This window comes from Schistocerca nitens, chromosome 8, assembly GCF_023898315.1.
Source record: "Schistocerca nitens isolate TAMUIC-IGC-003100 chromosome 8, iqSchNite1.1, whole genome shotgun sequence".
Lineage (NCBI taxonomy): Eukaryota > Metazoa > Arthropoda > Insecta > Orthoptera > Acrididae > Schistocerca > Schistocerca nitens.
Genome location: NC_064621.1, coordinates 172,822,627 through 172,843,930, shown reverse-complemented (window position 1 = coordinate 172,843,930; position 21,304 = coordinate 172,822,627). Strand labels below are relative to the sequence as shown.

The window sequence follows — 21,304 nt, the reverse complement described above, 5'->3', positions numbered from 1 at the left end:
CGAAAATGGAGCACCTTATCCACAGAGTAATGAATTGGCGTGGAAAAAGATAACGAACCATAAATTTATTTTAACTGTGCGTTAATCTTACTGAAGTTCTTCCTAGCGAAATTCACTGTAATCATCTTCCACAACGGGTGTTATATGGTATCTGCGGCAGATTGGATAAGTTTTCAGCTTATGATTATACCTACGCTCTACTAACACCGTGATTCGGTAGTTCTGGTACACTACATAAGTAACATAGTAAATAGTAGGATTACCGGTAGTGTTAGTAGCATTGGTAGGGAAAGAAACACGAATGTGTCAGAGAGAAACTGAGAGCTGAAGACCTCTTTGCTTTTTTGTTTGTCTGCTTGTTTGTCTTGCACGTATCTTTCACGTTACTCCATTGTGTGTCTTATACCATTACAGAATACAAATTGCATTTTATGATCAACTTCTGCGTTTTTATGTAACCAAATCAACTACTTTTGATGCAAGTGTAGTTCACATGCTCAAACATCATATATATCGTTATTTTGTACTCAAAAGAACGTCCTTTATCGTGATCACAGGCAAGAGTTTCCTGTTATTATTGATAAATGCAAAATTTGTTTATGAATAACAGACAGATTTTTCATGTAAATTTGACGAAATATTAAAGCGATGTTTCATGAATTCCTGTTTTGCGATATCCTTTTTATTTTGCCATTTTATTGAGGAAAATCCGTTTTCTAGTGCTACATGAAAAATCTGTAATGTTTTCTTTATTTTTACTGTAACGTCCCTCTATTTCATATTATAAAGCAACAATTTTCGAACAAAATCGAATTAAACACTGACAATTTCAATTTTGCTATGAATACAGTTAATTTTTAAGTAATTAATTCTCATTCAGTTTCTAAACAGTTCACTGCTTCCGATTTCTAGAAGAATCTTGCAAGAGACAGATCGCATACGCAAACAATGCAATTGTTAAGAGGTAACGCCCAACTGGTATGCAACGCACCTAATATACAGGTAACACAGGTACGACCTTAACTTACCAAAGCTGTAGGAAAATTACCGTAGTCTAGGTTTACTTGCGTTATTCTACGATAGCCTTCCGTAGATTTCCAACTCTATTTATCACTGTAGTGAAGTAACCAACGCAGTAGCGTCTCCTGTAGATGAAGATTCATAATAATTACCGTCTTTTCACTTAACAATACAGTTGTAACTGTGAATATTAACATGAGTACCACTACCACACGACTAAAGTGAGGGCAAACATTCAGAAACGTTTGTACAGAGCTCGAGTGGCGCCTGGGGAAAAAGTTAGCCTGAGTTGTGAATTTCTAAACGACGTACAGTGTAGATTATGTGATTTACCGATATGACCGGTCCAGGCTGGAATAGAAAATCTTCAGAATCAAAAATGCAGAGTAGAATACATTGGTGAGACAAAACATTATGCCTACCTGCTTTGCAGCGTGTTTTTCCACCTCTAGAATGCAACACATTAGCTATTCTGTGTGGCATGGATTTGGCTAGTCTTCGACAGGTCTTCTGGAGGTACGCAGAATCATATATCTGCGTCAGAGTAACGCAGATCTCATAAATTAAGTGCCAGTGGTAAGTGGGGGCGCATATGAGGCACAATGGCGTACACGTATGTTCATTTGGTTTCAGATCATGTGAACTTAGTTACAAATCAAGTGAATTTAGTGGCTAATACGAGGGCTATTCCGAAAGTAAGGTCCGATCGGTCACGAAATGGAAACGACTATGAAAATCCGATAAAGCTTTGCACAGATGTGTTGGGTAGTGTCTCTAGTATAACCCCAGTTAGCATCACGTCGCTCTTCTCATTTCTGAGCTCGCAGTGAGTGCGTAAAGATGTCTAGAAAATAGTGTCTGCCGCCAAGTACGGGGGCCTGGTGAGAAATTTCCCCTGAAGCTATGCAGCTAACATGACATAACTGTCGTGCTGTTTCGTCTTCAAGACAATTCTCAGCCGCATTCTGCAGGGGCAATGAAGATGCTCCTGCATCGTTTTCAAATGGAAATGTGAGAGTACCCACAATACAGCCCGTAATTGTCTCCCTCTGAGTTTCAGCTCTGGTCACATGAACCGCTGGTTATGAAGACAACATTTCGGCACAAGACAACGAGCCGTAGGCCAGCGTAGAGAATTGGCGGAGAGCACTGGCGGCTGCCTTCTATAGCGAGGGTATGGGAAAGTTGGTACAACGCTACGATACACGTCTAAGTCGGGTCGGCGACTATGGAGATAAGTAGCTGCAAGGTGTATCTAACTGTTGCAAATAAAACATTTGTGATTTGTACCGTGGTGTCCATTTCGCGACCTATCGGACCTTACTTTCGGAATAGCCCTCGTATATCACCGTGAATTCAGTGTCATACTCCTGAAACCAGTGCAGCATGTGTGAATAGGACAGTTACCAGCTAGAAGATGCTAGCACCGATGGGGAAGACATCAGTTATGAAGCAGACAAGTGGCTCTCAGTGATTTTGATGTAGTACACACTCGTTCGATTACTACCACGGGTCCCATGGAAGCCCAGATGAATGACCCTGTTGTCCGTGGCGCGGCGCATGTTCAAGCAATCGTTCGCTTAGGTGACGGCCTATGTGGACGTGACCATCGACTTGAAGTTACAGGAAACGTGATTCATCCGATCAGGCGCAGCTTGTCCATTCATCCCCAGTCCAATCTCGGTTATCCAGTTTCCACTGCAACTGTGGACGACGATGTCTTTGTACCAAACTGGGAACACCCAGGTGTTGTCGGATATGAATGCACACGTTGAAAAGTGTGCGCTGATCAGTGCGCTGCGAAGCATTTGTGCCTGCACAAGCAAAGTACTTTGTCGTCAGATCTGCCGCAGATCAACGCCTATTCTGCTTTAGAGTCAGTCCCTGACCTCCACTTTCTGTGATCTGTCGTGAATATCCAAGTGCTTGTCGTGTTCACCCTTCTACGACTTTCCATCAATGTTCACGACCGTAGCATTCGAACAGTCGACAGGGTTCACCATTTCCGATATGCTTGTTCTCAAGTGCGGGACCATAAAAATATGCCGTTTGTCAGTCGCTTGTGTCAGTGCAATCCCCATTTGTGACCCGTATGAATGATCTCCCATGCGTTTCTACTCCTATTATTTATAATTCTTACCGCGCCACGTGCTGGAAACGCCAGCATTCATTCTCACTGTGGGAACTGGTCGTAGTGTTTTGGCCCACATTGTAACTGTCAGAGCATGACAGCTTAATGTTCTGTCAGCTGATGCCGGTGACATAAATCGTAATCGGAATATTTTTCATCTGAAGATGATTTGGATGGGCCGAAACCGATATTATCAATGAAATACAGTATGTTTCCAAAAGATTCATCCACTTTCCCGGGGCTGCATTTACTATGTGAAGACAGAATGTTGGGATGAATTTTAGTGAAGGCGTCGAAACAAAAATCCAACTTTTCCCACATTTGCCGTTTCATGCAGTTTTCATGCAATTTTCATCTCACCCACGCGATGCAAGGAGATGCTGGAACTGTCTGCCATTGTTTTCCACGCATTTCTGACATTTTCTCAAGAAATTGCGCATCACACCGTGTAATTCTCTTTGAGAACTTGAATAAATTGACTCGCAGGTATTGTCCTTGAGCTCGTGTGAAGTGCGCGGATTTGTTGCATACTCTTCATCTTTTAGTTTTCCCCACAAACATAAATCACATTGGGTTAAACTCGGATTCTAGCAAGTGAGATATTGTTGCTAATGAGTCTGTCATGGAATACATCGTGAATTATGAGCTATGAACCCTTGCCGAATGCTGTTGAAAAAAAAGACGTGAAGCTTCGTTCTCTTTCACTCAGATCGTTTAAAAACAAATGCAAAATATTTTGCACATATCTTTCACTGTTAGCTGTGTCATTAAAAAAAGTTGGACCTGTTGTTCTGTCACCGCTAACTACCCACCACACTCCTATTTTCTGATCTTGAATGGGTTCCCCATGAAGCAAAACAGATTTATAGGCACTCCATCGTCGACAGTTTTGGGAATTAACAACCCGTGTAAATGGAACCGAGCCACATCTGAAGACAGAATGAGGTAAGGATCTATTTCTCTATCTTCAAAACCCGTTCGGAAAATCTATTGCTGTGCGCAGGATCAATAGGTTTAAGATCTGACACTGCTGTTACTTTGAAGAGTCTTAGCCCACGTAACTTAACAGCTCTCCGTGTATAGGTGCAAGAAGTTCGTATCGTATACAAACACTCGTTCTGGAATGGAATGCTTCGGTATTGCGACTGTTGCGTTCAAAGACTTCACTCATACACACGTGATGTTTATTTCACAGTTCGAATGACGCTGGCCGAAAAGGTGGGTAGTTTGGCACTAACAGGGAGACGCGGGACGCGTTCAATCAGCCTGCGCGGTTCTGATGCCTGGCAAACACAACCCGATGGCGGGTGCGGTCATCAGATAAATGGAATACCCTATACATGAAAGATATACAAGATATACCATTGTAAAATCGGATTGTTCTCCTGAGGTTTTGTACTCCTATGCGTAAGATAAAATTTACCTCGAAGATCCATCCTCTTGTATGTAGAAGGTATGAATGCGGATGAATCTTTCTGAGAAACACTGTACTTGATATACGAGGGCAGTTCAATAAGTAATGCAACACATTTTTTTTTCTCGGCCAATTTTGGTTGAAAAATCCGGAAATTTCTTGTGGAATATTTTTAAACATTCCCGCTTCGTCTCGTATAGTTTCATTGACTTCCGACAGGTGGCAGCGCTGTACGGAGCTGTTAAAATGGCGTCTGTAACGGATGTGCGTTGCAAACAACGGGCAGTGATCGAGTTTCTTTTGGCGGAAAACCAGGGCATCTCAGATATTCATAGCCGCTTGCAGAATGTCTACGGTGATCTGGCAGTGGACAAAAGCGCGGTGAGTCGTTGGGCAAAGCATGTGTCATCATCGCCGCAAGGTCAAGCAAGACTGTCTGATCTCCCGCGTGCGGGCCGGCCGTGCACAGCTGTGACTCCTGCAATGGCGGAGCGTGTGAACACACTCGTTCGAGATGATCGACGGATCACCATCAAACAACTCAGTGCTCAACTTGACATCTCTGTTGGTAGTGCTGTCACAATTGTTCACCAGTTGGGATATTCAAAGGTTTGTTCCCGCTGGGTCCCTCGTTGTCTAACCGAACACCATAAAGAGCAGAGGAGAACCATCTGTGCGGAATTGCTTGCTCGTTATGTGGCTGAGGGTGACAATTTCTTGTCAAAGATTGTTACAGGCGATGAAACATGGGTTCATCACTTCGAACCTGAAACAAAACGGCAATCAATGGAGTGGCGCCACACCCACTCCCCTACCAAGAAAAAGTTTAAAGCCATACCTTCAGCCGGTAAAGTCATGGTTACAGTCTTCTGGGACGCTGAAGGGGTTATTCTGTTCGATGTCCTTCCCCATGGTCAAACGATCAACTCTGCAGTGTATTGTGCTACTCTTCAGAAATTGAAGAAACGACTTCAGCATGTTCGTAGGCACAAAAATCAGAGCGAACTTCTCCTTCTTCATGACAACGCAAGACCTCACACAAGTCTTCGCACCCGAGAGGAGCTCACAGAACTTCAGTGGACTGTTCTTCCTCATGCACCCTACAGCCCCGATCTCGCACGGTCGGATTTCCATATGTTTGGCCCAATGAAGGACGCAATCCGTGGGACGCACTACGCGGATGATGAAGTTATTGATGCAGTACGACGTTGGCTCCGACATCGACCAGTGGAATGGTACCGTGCAGGCATACAGGCCCTCATTTAAAGGAGGCGTAAGGCCGTAGCATTGAATGGAGATTACGTTGAAAAATAGTGTTGTGTAGCTAAAAGATTGGGGAATAACGTGGTGTATCTCAATGCTGAATAAAACAACCCCTGTTTCAGAAAAAAATGTGTTGCATTACTTATTGAACTGTCCTCGTAGAATGTATTTCATTTAAATAAAATGTAAAAAGAAAATTGCGTGATTTTGTGTCTGTCTTTTAAGGTGTCTGTGCCTTGTCTGTTGCAGTATGGTCGGGCTCCCATCCACTGGGCGGCCTCCCGAGGCAACACGGAGATCATGGAGATGCTCATCGCCGCCAAGTGTGACATAGAGGCCCGAGACAAGGTACGTCTCTATTGTACACATGTACATCATCTGCCAAGCCGTTTTAGATATTAAACTCAGTGAGGTCGAACAATCAGCGCGATGCTAGGCAGTGCCTTGTATATCTACCGTAAAGACCCCAGTGTATATTTGTCACCCACTTGTTTTACAAACACTTACTCGCAGGTGCCCGAAACCTGCAAGGTCAAATGTATACAGATCGTACATGGTCCTAGTTTTAAAATGAGGGGCGTTCAGTAAGTAATGTGACGCACTTTTTTTATGAAAGCAGGTTGGTTTTATTCATCATCCCAATACACCATATTATTCGCCACACTTCGGGCTACCCATCCCTATTTTTCAACATAATCTTCTTTGAAAGCGACAGCCTCACGGCACCACACTGGCAGGTCTCGAATGCTGGCATGATACCACTCTACTGATCGACGTCGGAGACAACGTCCTGCTGTATCAGTAAATTCGCTATCATCTACGTACTAGTCCGCCCCGATAGCTGAGTGATCAGTGTGACGGATTGCCGTCCTACAGGCCCGGGCTCGATTACCGGCTGGGTCGAAGATTTTCTCCGCTACTAGGCGTTGTCTTCGTCATCATTTCATACCCATCCGGCGTGCAAGTCGCCCAATGTGGCACCGAATGTAATGAGACCTGCACCAAGACGGATGGACCTGCCCCACAAGGGGCCTTCCGGCCAATGACGCCAAACGCACATTTCCATCTACGTACTGCTTCGTGCGGAGTGCGTTCTTCAATGGGCCATACAGACGGAAGTTGAGAGATCCGGAATATAGGATGGATGAGGAAGAACAGTCCAATGAAGTCTTGAGAGCTCCTCTCCGCTGCGCAGACTTGTGAGTGGCCTTGTGTTGTCACGGAGAAGTAGAAGATCGTTCGCATTTTTGTTGCGACCTACACGCTGAAATCGTTTATTCAATCTCCTGAGGGTGGCAGAACAGACTTCCCAGTTGACAGTTGCACCATGATGGAGCATAACAAACAGAATACTCTTTCAGAGTCCCAGAAGACCCTTCCATGACTTTACCGCCTGATGGAGCGGTTTCAAAATTTTTCATCAGAGGGGAGGTGGAGTGACGCAAATCCATGGAGTGTGGCTTTGTTTCCTGTTAGAAGTGATGAACCCATGTTTCATCACCTGTGACGTTGTTCGACGAAAAATTGTCATGGTCAGCCTCGTAACGCGCAAGCAACAGAAGGTCCTTCGTTTCTCCTTACGGTCTTCTTTTAAGCGGCGAGAAACCTGGCGGGCACACACACCTGAGTAGCACAACAGGTGGACAAGTGTGTCAGCACTACCAGCAGAGACATCCTGTTGCATAGTAAGGTGTCTGATTCTGATCCGTCAATGACCTCGAACGAGAGTGTCCGCACGTTCCAACTATTCAGGAGTCGCAGCCATTTGCGGCCGGCCGGCATGCGTGAGATTGGACAGCCTCGCCATCGACTTAACTGCCAGGTCTCCGTCGACATACTGCAAGCGCCTATGAATATCTGTGATGCTCTGATTTTCCACCAAAACAAAAACGATGATAGCTCTCTACTTGGAAGCCACCTCTGTTACGGATGCCAATTTGAGGCTACGTATAGCGCCTCCAACTATTGAAACTTGGTGAAGCGGGAATATTCCACGATGTCTAGAACCAGTTCCGCGCTTTTTCAACCGAAATTTGCAATGAAGAAATACGTTGCACTACTTATTGAAAGCCCCTCCTACTTTATAATAAGGAACCACTCGTGAGTAGTGAGTAATTAATATACAGTTAGTAGATAACCAGTTAGCTGTTGTATTGATTATACTTAATTCGAATGATTGATTCCGGAGTTCTGCGATTTCAGCTTCTGACGTACTTGTGGCAGCCCAATTCAACCGAAACACTGAGTTACATAAAGTAAACCAAAACATAACTAAATGGAAAATCAATGGTACTATTGTCGTGTCGTCACTTACTTTTTCTTTCAGCTATCATAAAACTTCACTAGCACTATTTTTCGTCTTTGCATTGCGTTGAAACAAGGACAGGCATATTTCACGCTGACTGTACCACTACTAATCTTCGATGTGGCTACATTTTGCATCACTAGACTCCTATGTACTTCAGTGTTCCGCTTGAGTTGGACTGTCACAAGTAAATCTCAAAATGGAGTTATACAGTTTCGACATCGATCACGTGAGCTAATAAAGGAGAAGTATGAAAATAACGCCTTCACTCAAAAATTAAATTTACAGTTGCATTCTTAGTCGGTAAAAACGGAACCATTATATTTGTCCGTCTCTCTGTTAAGAACCCTTTTTCTCAGAAACGGACAGTCGTAGCGTGTTAGGATTTACCTCACATGCTAAGATCTACTGTCCCTTGGAGGTGTAAAAAACGTTAGCTTCGAAGTTAATTCACTCAAAAGAGACGGCCATTTACGTTACACACTTTGACACTCATAAACTCACTCATCAAAACCTAAATGGCACTTCCCGTTGATCTAGAACCATGAAATTAGGCAAGAAGCCAGGTTTCACAGTACAAAAAAAGAAAAAAAACGTTAATTTGTAATTATAACATAAAATTTTCTTTTTTGTCATTTGTTATCAAATGGCTCTAAGCACTATGGGACTTAACATCTATGGTCATCAGTCCCCTAGAACTTAGAACTACTTAAACCTAACTAACCTAAGGACATCACACAACACCCAGTCATCACGAGGCAGAGAAAATCCCTGACCCCGCCGGGAATCAAACCCGGGAACCCGGGCGCGGGAAGCGAGAACGCTACCGCACGACCACGAGCTGCGGACATTTGTTATCACTCTGCCTCTCCGTCCGTCTGTTAGACCACTTTAAATTTTAAACTTAAAATTAAAATATTCTGGAAAGTCTTGCAATTCCTGGGACCAACATTTTGTCGGTATCGATACCGCAAAAATCGTCAAGATTCCTGATTCCCGGCATGCGTGAACTACCTACAGAGGGTGATCAGAAACAATCTGAAGAGCTTGTAAGGGTGTTGCAGCGTAGGTTGTGCTGAGGAATAACTGCTAAGAAAAAAATTCGATACGGTGGGCCGATTCCGAGTTAATTAAAATTGAATTCAGGCAATCAGGCCCTTGCGGGCGCAAATACCAGCGGCTCGCCAGATACGATTGGTGTCAGTTGTTCTCATAGCGTAGATAATAGCGCACGAGACTGCTCAACCTTTGGCTCGTGTTCGATCCACCGTACCATCACATAGCCAATTTTCTATTGCCCTCATGTTTCGTTTTAAAAAACAAAACAAAGCACACCTTTGGCGAAACTGACGCTGCTGTAATTTGAGTACACAACGACCAGATTGGCTAACGTCAGTGCTAATTAATTCAGAATCGGCGCAATATGTACAACTGTATATACGAAGACAGCAACTTGTTCGCGAAAGAACAGTTACTGTTGATGACCGTGCAGCTTTTCCGTGGAATAAATGATAACTAACTGACAACCTCTGCTCCCGACAGGTGTTGTTGATATACCTCGATGTGGACAGCTGAAAATGTGTGCCCCGACAGGATCCTGCTTGCATGGGAGACGCTCTAACCATCTGAGCCACCGAGGACACAGATGAATAGCGCGACTGCAGGGACTTATCCCTTGCACGCTTCCCGTGAGACCCGGGTTCGAGTCCCGGTCGGGACACATTTTCAGCTGTCCACATCGAGGTATATCAAAAACACCTGTCGGCAGCTGAGGTTGTCAGTTAGTTATCATTTATTCCAGGGAAAAGCTGCACGGTCATCAACAGTAACTGTTCTTTCGAGAACAAGTTACTGTCTTCGTATATATAGTTAAAGGCTACCCAGCCATTGACCTTCGTCTGTGCGAATGCGCACAGGTTGCCCAAACTCTTACGGGAATCGCCAAAGCGTGTGCGAGTAACGAGTGGATGGGCAAATGCCTGTAAGGTACAATACATGTGTAGAATTGTGGACGGTTGGGAATGCGAGTCTCACAGGAAGCGTGCAAGGGATATGTCCCTGCAGTTGCGCTATTCATCTGTGTCCTCGGTGGCTCAGATGGATAGAGCGTCTGCAATGTAAGCAGGAGATCCCGGGTTCGAGTCCCGGTCGGGGCACACGTTTTCAGCTGTCCACATCGAAGTATATCAGCAACACCTGTCGGCAACTGAGGTTGTCAGTTATCATATACAACTGTATTCTGAACGATTTTACCTCACCACAGTGTACCCTGCCACACCCTTTCTAATTTTCCAGACTGAATCTGACAACCATGCATATATAATTAGACTAGCTGTGGTACCTGGATTCTCTCGGGAGTTGATATATTGTATGGTAGTTGTAAGTTGAAGTAAAAAAAAATATTGAAAACATATTACAACTATTTACAATATCTTTTTTTAAACAACATATTTCATTTTGTTATCCAGGGTATACGTGTGCAAATTTTTCAAATCTCCTACTCGACAGCAAGCTACGTGTAGTTCACGGTGAAAAAAGCGAGAGTCTTTGAGGCTGATGCAGCAACATTTTAAAGTTCGTGCTTACACATTGTTAATTGTAAAACTATAGGCTAATTTGATTGGAAATTGCTGTCTTTTAAATTAGAATGGCATTTCAGCAGAGATGTGATATTCTGGGAATAAATAGCGTATGTCCTTTATACTTTCAAGTTACAATTTCGTCTTCGATGATGTTATTCGATAGTTATTTGAGGATCATCTTTGTTTTATTACATAGTTTTGGTGAGATGAGATTTTTGAGTAGTATGATCAGAGATTCAGTTTTAAGTCGAACGCAATGTAATGACATTCCTTGCTTTTGCAAAGAGTTTAGAAATTCTGTAGAAAAATTTCACACATTTTCAACGTTTACGTTCGTGTCGACGATCTGTATATTTTATTTTCATCGGGTATTTTCTTTTGAATATATAAGTCGATATCGTCTAAGATATTATTTTTGGTTGCCAAAATTGCCCTTTCACACAACCAGTCCTGATTGGTATGATTGTGAACAATGCTTCGATAAATTTGATCGGTGAGTTCGTTTTCAGCATGGCTATGTTTCAGACATCACCTTTGAGGCCGAGCGGTTCTAGGCGCTACAGTCTGGAACCGCGCGACCTCTACGGTCGAAGGTTCGAATCCTGCCTCGGGCATGGATGTGTGTGATGTCCTTAGGTTAGTTAGGTTTTTCACGGTAAATGATAACAGCCAAAACAGTTGCAGGATAAAGATTTATTAAAATTCTTGACCAAGGTTTCCGTATATAAAAATATAGCTTCATCAGAAGTAAAAAATCTAAAATTACATCCTGCAATGGAGATTAATAAAAGAATTTTGCCAAAAGGCGTCGTCAGTAGTTAAGACATCATCTCCATTTGTACAACATGATTGTGGACACAGGGTCGATGCGAACACAGTTTAGCATCAGTACTTCGCCTATTGACTATCGTGACGAGAGTGTGAAAGCACTAGGGCAGATGGTTTCGCCGAGAGAGGGCACTTGTGGTACGTTAAAATCTTGAAACTTAGTTAGGTTTAAGTAGTTCTAAGTTCTAGGGGACTGATGACCTCAGAAGTTAAGTCCCATAGTGCTCAGAGCCATCACCGTTGAGTTTAATGACGCCGGTCGTCCGGTCAGTTCAATATGCGCCTTCGGCTATTTGTCAAAGTTTTTGGGCAAAATGTGCTGTTGTTTCGTCTTTCGATAGTTCAACACTGATAGTTTTTGTTAGTCGCGGTATTTGTATATGTGGCCAGAGATGTGATCTCTTTTAAGTATGCATTGATCGTGCCTGATGGTGTTGGCTTGGGGATAACTGCAAATGTTTGTCGAAATTCTCCTGAGAGTATGAATAGAGCTCCTCTCATCACCTCAGAATTTCCTAGCAAGTCTCGTAGTGTTCTGTCCATGGCTTTGGGAGATTTTTTATGCACCATTATGCATTCGCCCCACAAGATTATTTTAGTCTGCTTTAAAAGTTCACCCCGTTCAGATGCCCCTGGGATTTTACATAACCGGGATTGTTCTTCGGCTGATCCCAGCGGAGGTTCGAGTCCTTCCTCGGGCATGGGTGTGTGTGTTTGTCCTTAGGATAATTTAGGTTAAGTAGTGTGTAAGCTTAGGGACTGATGACCTTAGTAGTTAAGTCCCATAAGATTTCACACACATTTGCACATTTTTTGTTTGATTGTTCAAAATGGTTCAAATGGCTCTAAGCACTTTGGGACTTAACATCTGAGGTCATTAGTCCCCTAGACTTAAACCTAAGTGACCTAAGGACATCACACACATCCATGCCCGAGGTAGGATTCGAACCTGCGACCGTAGCAGCAGCCCGGTTCCGGACCGAAGTGCCTTGAACCGCTCGGCCACAGCGGCCGGCTGTTTGATTGTTCCTCGGGTATATTCAACGGAAGTTGTTGGGTGGATTGGGCAGTTCGTCCTCCTTCCGTAAGTGTGGCTGCAATGCCGGATGATGCCAGGACAAGTGAGATGGGCTGTTTAGCACGTATTTCCGCCTGTAGTAGATTTACTAGAAATGTTTTCCCGGTACCTCCTGATGCGTCCAAGTAAATAATTCCGCCAGTGTTGTTGTGGATCCTGTCCCCATGATAACGCTCTAAATTTCCTTTTGGTTGTCATTGAGAAGTGGTTTGTTGTGAGCAATGTACTGAAGTAGTTGCCGGCCGCGGTGGTCGAGCGGTTCTAGGCGCTTCAGCTCGGAATCGCGCGACTGCTACGGCCGCAGGTTCGAATCCTGCCTCGGGCATGGATGTGTGTGATGTCCTTAGGTTAGTTAGGTTTAAGTAGTTCTAAGTCTAGGGGACTGATGACCTCAGATGTTGAGTCCCATGGCGCTCAGAGCCATTTTGTACTGAAGTAGTTCGTTGATGTAGCTTTTCATCTTTGTAATTTCGAAATTTAACACACTGGTAGCATGTTTTCGTGGTTCATGCATCCCAACTTGTACTAAGTTCTAGCTGATTATTGCTAAACATTTATCTTCTAGGCTAATGAGTGTTTTATTGAAGATGTCGTCATTGAATTCGGTGTTGTACAGTTATGTCACTGCTTGTGTTTTCACTGTCCACAATTACAACGGCGACTTCATCTGTCTGAGGGGCATTAAATCGACATTCGTGTTCTCCAGGTGGTCTTTGTTGGCTCGAATTATAGCGATTAGAAATCATTCGGTCTAGAGCAGTTTTTAATATGTCAATCAGTTGATTGTATCAATCGTGTAAGGTCCTCTGCATAGCTCAGGTTACTTCTCGACTTAGTCCATTGATATTTGCGCATCATTGGTCGATTCCTGTTCCTTTATTTCCGATGAAATATACTTGCAGAAACTTATGGTCTTCGTTAGGAAGTGGTAGTAATGATCCCATAATGTGATAGATTTGTCCTTGGATGGAAAAAAAAACATAATCGATTTCTTCTTTGTTAGTATAGGTCGAAGCGTTAGTCTAGGTAATAATTGGGAAGCAGGCGTTACACCTTTTTATATTTTAAAGAAACTGTTTTGATTCTGGAGTTTCACAGGTCATATAAATTAAAAATTTCTGCGCACGTTCTTCCGATGGTGGTAATGGAATTTTTCCATTTTTGCAACAGAATCCTAGTGTTTCTCGACTGAACTTTTTGGCTTTGCAGAACTGGCTGACGTTATCCAAACGACGTGTTTGTGTTTGTTACATTCTTTCGTCATTTGTTAGGGTGTACTGTTTACATGGTAATAGGGTGATATTTTCATGGTTGGCTTGAGTTCGCAGTTTTGTATTATCAGATTATGTCACAATTCTTGATTCTTCAGTCCGTTTACTTCGTCGTTCTTCGATTTCTGTGCTTGTCACTGTGCCCATTCTCGTTCGTCGGGAACTTGAACGTGCTTCACGCTCTTCGCCTGTTTGTTTTCCGTTGTTCTCTTTGCTTCCGCTGTTTTGCTTCCGAAGTAGCAAGATCTCCTCCTCTCTTATGGTTGGGCAATGTCTAAAACATAATCAAATCATCTTTCTACTATCAAATACACTAAGTAATCTGTACACCCATTGGTACTTTATTTTCGTTTTATATTCAGTCACTGAATCACTTTGACTACTCACACTTCACTGTTTGTTTTTATTCACTCACTGCACTACTTTTTTGGTTCCTCCATTCGTCACTTAAAAGAAATAGACGTTCGAAGCCACGACGGGTGTTGCTTTATATACGTCTACCAATGGGTAGCCCCACCAGTGGCCAATTCCAGAACATACCAAAAAGGCTACGAATGATGCACAATGTTCCAGAACATTCCACAACATTCTACAGCGTTCTGGAATGTTCCACAATGATCTGAGATGTTTTCAAATACTCTGGAATCTCCCTGAAACACCAGACTATTCCCGAATATTCCAGAACATCCCAAATCATTGTGAAACATTCCGGAACATTCTGAAAGGTTGTGGAATGCTCCACAATTCTCTCCAATGTTCTGGAATGTTCTCGAATACTGTCGAACGTTCTGGATTGTTCTACAAATTTCCAGAGGACGAAACTTCCCAGTCGTTATATCTTCATAAGCATGCCCTTCAGGTAAAAACGGGATCTTCTTCAAGGATAGGGATAGAGGTCTACCGCATCATGTAACTCCCTTGATCGTAGCGGGACTCGTTTTTGATTTTTAGCGGCACGCACATTGTACACTTACCTTAATAATACGTATTTATTTGTATGGAACCAGAGGTGCGCGAGTTCTACTCGACCAACCTCTGAGTACTTTCCTCAGAAAAAGGCCAATTCTAAGACATAATTTAGAGTTTAAGAGTTAAGCTGGTTTTTACCCTAAAGCTGAAACAAATTCGTACCCTTCTGATATATTTATTTCCTATCATTGGTTCTATATATCTAAATCTATACAGAGTGGTCCGTTGATAGTGACCGGACAAAATATCTCACGAAATAAGCATCAAACGAAAAAACAACAAAGAACGAAACTCGTCTACCTTGAAGGGGGAAACCAGATGGCGCTATGGTTGGCCTGCTAGATGGCGCTACCATAGGTCAAACGGATATCAACTGCATTTTTTAAATAGTATCCCCCATTTTTTATTAGATATCCGTGTAGTACGTAGAGACATATGAATGTTTTAGTTGGGCCACTTTCTTCGCTTTGTGATAGATGGCGCTGTAATTGTCACAAACGTATAAGTACGTGGTATCACGTATCATTCCGCCAGTGCGGACGGTATTTGCTTCGAGATACATTACCCGTGTTAAAATGGACCGTTTACCAATTGCGGAAAAGGTCGATATCGTGTTGACGTATGGCTATTGTGATCAAAATGCCCAACGGGCGTGTGCTACGTCTACTGCAGGGTATCCTGGACGACATCATCCAAGTGTCCGGACCGTTCGCCGGATAGTTACGTTATTTAAGGAAACAGCAAGTGTTCAGCCACATGTAAAACGTCAACCACGACCTGCAACAAATGATGATGCCCAAGTAGGTGTTTTAGCTGCTGTCGCGGCTAATCCACACATCAGTAGCAGACAAACTGCGCGAGAATCGGGAATCTTAAAAACGTCGATGTTGAGAATGCTATATCAACATCGATTGCACCCGTACCATATTTCGATGCACCAGGATTTGCATGGCGACGACTTTGAACGTCGTGTACAGTTCTGCCACTGGGAGCAAGAGAAATAACAGGACGATGACAGATTTTTTGCCCGCGTTCTATTTAGCGACGAAGCATCATTCACCAACATCGGTTGCCTAAACCGGCATAATATGCACTACTGGGCAGCGGAAAATCCACGATGGCTGCGACAAGTGGAACATCAGCGACCTTGACGGGTTACTGTATGGTGCGGCATTACGGGAGGAAGGATGGCTCAAATGGCTCTGAGCACTATGTGGACTTAACTGCTAAGGTCATGTCCCTAAGCTTACACACTACTTAACCTAAATTTTCCTAAGGACAAACACACACACACATGCCCGAGGGAGGACTCGAACCTCCGCCGGGACCAGCCGCAGAGTCCATGACTGCAGCGCCAAAGACCGCTCGGCTAACCCCGCGCGGCCGGCCGGTGAGGAAGGATGATTGGTCCCAATTTTATCGATGGCAATCTAAACGGTGCAATGTATACTGATTTCCTACGTAATGTTCTACCGATGTTACTACAAGATGTTTCACTGCATGACAGAATGGCGATGTACTTCCAACATGATGGATGTCCGGCACATAGATCGCGTGCGGTTGAAGCGGAATTGAATAGCATATTTCATGACAGGTGGATTGGTCGTCGAAGCACCATACCATGGCCCGCACGTCCAACGTATCTGATGTCCCCAGATTTCTTTCTGTGGGGAAAGTTGAAGGATATTTGCTATCGTGATCCACCGACAACGCCTGACAACATGCGTCAGCGTATTGTCAATGCATGTGCGAACATTACGGAAAGCGAAATACTCGCTGTTGAGAGGAATGTCGTTACACGTATTGCCAAATGCATTGAGGTTGACGGACATCATTTTGAGCATTTATTGCATTAATGTGGTATTTACAGGTAACCACGCTGTAACAGCATGTGTTCTCAGAAATGATAAGTTCACAAAAGTACATGTATCACATTGGAACAACCGAAATAAAATGTTCAAACGTACTACGTTCTGTATTTCAATTTGAAAAACCTATCTGTTACCAACTGTTCGTCTAAAATTGTAAGCTATATGTTTGTGACTATTACAGTGCCATCTGTCACAAAGCGAAAAAAGTGGTCCAACTAAAACATTCATATTTCTTTACGTACTACGCGAATATGTAACAAAAAATGGGGGTTCCCATTTTTAAAAAAAACGCAGTTGATATCCGTGTGACCTATGGCAGCGCCACCTGGTGGGCCAACCATAGCGCTATCTGGTTTCCCTCTTGAAGCTAGTCAAGTTTCGTTCTTTGTAGTTTTTTCGTTTGACGCTTATTTCATGAGGTATTTGGCCTCGTCACGATCAATGGACCACCCTGTATAATTTCACCCCAAAGCTGTCGGACGTTGTGCACATACATTATAAGACAAAAAAGACCTAAAGGAAACGATGCACCACGAAGGAATTATCTGAATGGGGCGGAAATCAGCAGATGTCAGGTACATACAAATCATTACAATCTCGGAAAAACTGGATAATCTATTCGAGGGCAAGAGCTTCACAATTTGAGGAAGTCAACAATGCGTTGTTCCACCTCTGGTCCTTATCAAGCAATTATTTATCTTAGCACTGATTAATAGAGTTGTTGGTTATTGTGCCCAACTGCGGCCAACTGGCACGTTTTGCCGGCCGGTGTGGCCGTGTGGTTCTAGGCGCTTCAGTTTGGAACCGCGTGACCGCTACGGTCGCAGGCTAGAATCCTGCCTCGGGTATGGATGTGTGTGATGTCCTTAAGTTAGTTAGATTTAAGTAGTTCTAAGTTGTAGGGGACTGATGACCTGAGAAGTTAGGTCCCATAGTGCTCAGAGCCACTGGCACGTTTTATCGTCAAAATTCCGAGACGGTTGTAGGACCCTGCCCACAGTGCTCCAGAGGTTCTCAACTGGGGAGGGATCCGGCCAGATGGTTTTGCAAGCACGAAGACAAGCAGAAGAAACTCTCGCCCTGCGCGGGCGGGAATTATCGTGCTTAAATGTTCGCCCACGATTGCTTGCCATGAAGCGCAACAAAATGGGGTGGAGAATAACGTCGACGTACCACTGTACTGTACGTTAGTCACGAATGACGACCAAAGGGGTCCTGCTACGAAAAGCAGTGCCAGCCCAGACCATCACTCCTGGATGTCGAGCCATATGCCTGGCACCAGTCACGTCGGTATCCCACCACTGTCAGGGGCAGCTTCAGAAACCTTTGGTGATCATGGGGGCTCGTTTCGAAGCGAGTCTCATCCCTGAGGACAGTTCTACTCGACTCAATGAGATTCCAGGCCAAAGTTTCTGGAGAGGCCCCAGGCAGCGGTGGAATACCAAGACTGTCGCCCGCCATACGACCCAACAACTAGGAGTGGTGGTCTCGGGTGCCGTTTCATTTCATAACAAGACACCTTTCGTTGTAATCCGTGGCACCCTTACAGCACATAGTACGTCAACGATATTCTACGCTCCGTTTGGTTGCCCTTCATGTAAAGTCACCCTGAAACTAAATTTCAGTAAGATAATGCCTGCCAGCACACGGCGAGATCTTACACTGCGTGTCTTCGTGCTGCAAAAATCCTGCCTTGGCCAGCAAGTTCGCCAGATCTCTCCCCAGTAGAGAACGTTTGGAGGTTATTGGTAGGGCGCTTGGATCAACACGTTATTGACTTGATCAACTTATGAAGCTCTTTATTTTGAATAAATCACTCAGTTTTTCTGAAAATGTAATCATTTATTTGTCTGTACATGTCCATCACATCTATCGATTTCCATACTTCGTGGGCAACGTTTTCTATTTTTTCTTTTTTTCTTTTTTTTTGTCTTAGAGTGCGTACATTTCCGATCATTGGCTCTTTACATCTAAATAATTTCATCCCCAAAACTGTAGGACGTGTTGCACGTATGGCAGCATTCGCGCATTCGCTTGGTTATATACTGTACTATGCTTTTAAATTTCCACGATAAACTTTAAGACGCGACAGATCTCTATTTGAACAATGATTAGCACGCAACTCCTGTCTTCAGTCGTATCGTGTTTGAAGTACAGGATCTAACGTGTTACCGCCTGCCGCGTCTACTAATTCACAGAGCGGTGTAATTTACTATGCAGTGGCAATTCTTCCGTCGTTTTCACGAGTACGGCGTTTATGAAACTGACCTTTACTGAGACATGATGTACATCGTTACACGCGGTTTTGCGTGTTTACGAGTACTGATACAGAACGAAAGCAGCAGGAAATTGTGTGATATATAATTCTGCGGTTGTCGACTCATCTGTGCCGGCCCCTTTCTGTTTTAGATCTGAATGGGATAAAACGTAATGTTAGGCAGCCTAGCTCGTTTAGAAATTTATGGCCATATGGAACACGCGATTGTAATCTATGTTTCAGAAAAAAATTATATTTTCTTTAGAGTTACTGCAGTTAGGTCTAGATGTGGTAACGGCGCCTAATTATGTTCTTTTCCGCTTTAATTGTTGGCTTACAGCGTTACACTTTTATGATGTTGTTTACTGGTGTATCAATTTCTAAGCTTTAGGACATTGGTTCACATCTAAGAACTACACATACTTGTTGATTTCCTACTCAGTAGGCTGTCAGACCACTGAATATGTAATACGTAAAAGTTATCTTTGCAGATCTCTGTTCTTTTTGTGTCATGAGTTTCGTACATTTCATCCCATCTAATAACATAAGGAACATAACATTTTCTTTTCGTCAGATCTCTGTTACGGAACGCGCGAAGCAGTACTTACCAGCTGATACAGTAGTATTTGAGACTATCAGATTTCAGACGTTTCTGACCCACATCTCGAGCTTTTAATCGCTTGGTACCTTTTATAAACATTACAGTGATCTAGATTTTAATATTAATAAAAGATTAGTCCACATCTTGAACAGCATGTGAATAAAATGCAGTGTTTTGTGTCTCTGATTAGCAAATTAGAAAGTTGTTCGAATTTCTGAGGGATTCCTCTCATCGCTCCATATCGTTACGTACATGTATGAGTCAGCGAAGACAAGGCATTCGCAATGTACACTGAGGCCCCAAAGAAACTGATATAGGCATGCGTATTCAAATACAGAGATATGTAAACAGGCGGAATACGGTCGGTAACCCCTATATAAGACAAGTGTCTGACGCAGTTGTTAAGTTACTGCTGATACAATGCCAGGTTATCGTCTGAACGTGGTGTTATGGTCGGCGCACGAGCTGTGGGACCCAGCGTCTTCGAGGTAGCGAACAAGTGGGGATTTTCCCGTACGACCATTTCGCGATTGTACCGTGAATATCAGGAATCAGGTAAAACATCAAATCTCCGACATCGCTGCGGCCGGAAAAAGATCCTGTAAGAACTCGACCAATGACAACTGAAAAGAATCGTTCAACGTGGCAGAAGTGCAACCCTTTGGCAAATAACGGCAGATCCTGTAAGAACTCGACCAATGACAACTGAAGAGAATCGTTCAACGTGGCAGAAGGGCAACCCTTTGGCAAATAACGGCAGATTTCAGTGCATGAAACATTCAACGAAACATCATCGATATGGGCTTTCGGACTCAAAGGCCCAATCGTGTATCCTTGATGACTGCACAACAAAAAAGCTTTAAGCCTCGCCTTGACCCGTCATCACCGACATTGGATTGTTGGTGACTGGAAACATGTTACCTTCTTTGGGCGAGTCTCGTTTCAAATTGTACCGAGCCAATGGACGTGTATGGGTATGGAAAGAACCTCATGAATCCAATGACCCTGCATGTCAGTGGGGTACTTTTCAAGCTGGTTCAGGCTCTGTAATAGTGTGGGGTGTGTGCAGTTGGAATGATATGGGAGTATTGGCGCAAGGCCAGTTATACCCGAAAGTACTGTTATCCAAGATGGCGGTGATGACGCCAATCCAAGATGCCGGCCGTGACATCATCTGATGACATCAACCACAATAGCAGATTTTGGCAGGAAGTTTGAATTTTTGCGGGAAGATAGGTCAATTGGGCTACCCCACTAACGTAACCCACCTCACCTCTCATTCCCCAGAAAATGGCGGGAAATACAAATTCCATTGGGATAATGCATCACACCATAGTAGTTTCTCCTTACCGAAGAAAATGGTGTGAAAGAAAGGGCGCTTGGACTACCTCCACTAACTTAAGTCACCTGACCACCATGTCATCCTAGGAAATGGTGAGGGGGGGACTCGACCTGTGCTGGACATAAGTCTTTATTATTTTGCATGCACCAGGCTCTATTTAAGCAATCAGAGGCAGTACCACCATCCAGGAAGTTTGCAACGATGTCCAGATTCCAACTGACCTAGTACTGCTACCAGAGGGTGCTCTCATCCATGATGTAATCCAAGATGACCACTATGACGTCGGCTGCTGATGAGAGTAGCATTATCCGAGATGGCAGGAAACAGTGTCTTCACCATGAGGTGTAGACCCAATGGCTACCTGACATCAGC

At 43.7% G+C, this 21,304-nt stretch overlaps 1 protein-coding gene across 5 annotated transcripts in view; it reads left to right on the top strand.

Annotated features, from left to right (window-relative positions):
* LOC126199014 (ankyrin repeat and death domain-containing protein 1A-like) overlaps positions 1 to 21,304 on the top strand; it is an 811,076-nt gene that overhangs the window by 489,050 nt on the left and 300,722 nt on the right. For all 5 annotated transcript variants that reach the window (XM_049935699.1, XM_049935702.1, XM_049935701.1 and 2 more), the window contains one exon: positions 6,078 to 6,176. In XM_049935699.1, coding sequence (XP_049791656.1) covers positions 6,078 to 6,176 — 99 coding nt within the window. The remainder of the gene's footprint in view (positions 1 to 6,077; positions 6,177 to 21,304) is intronic.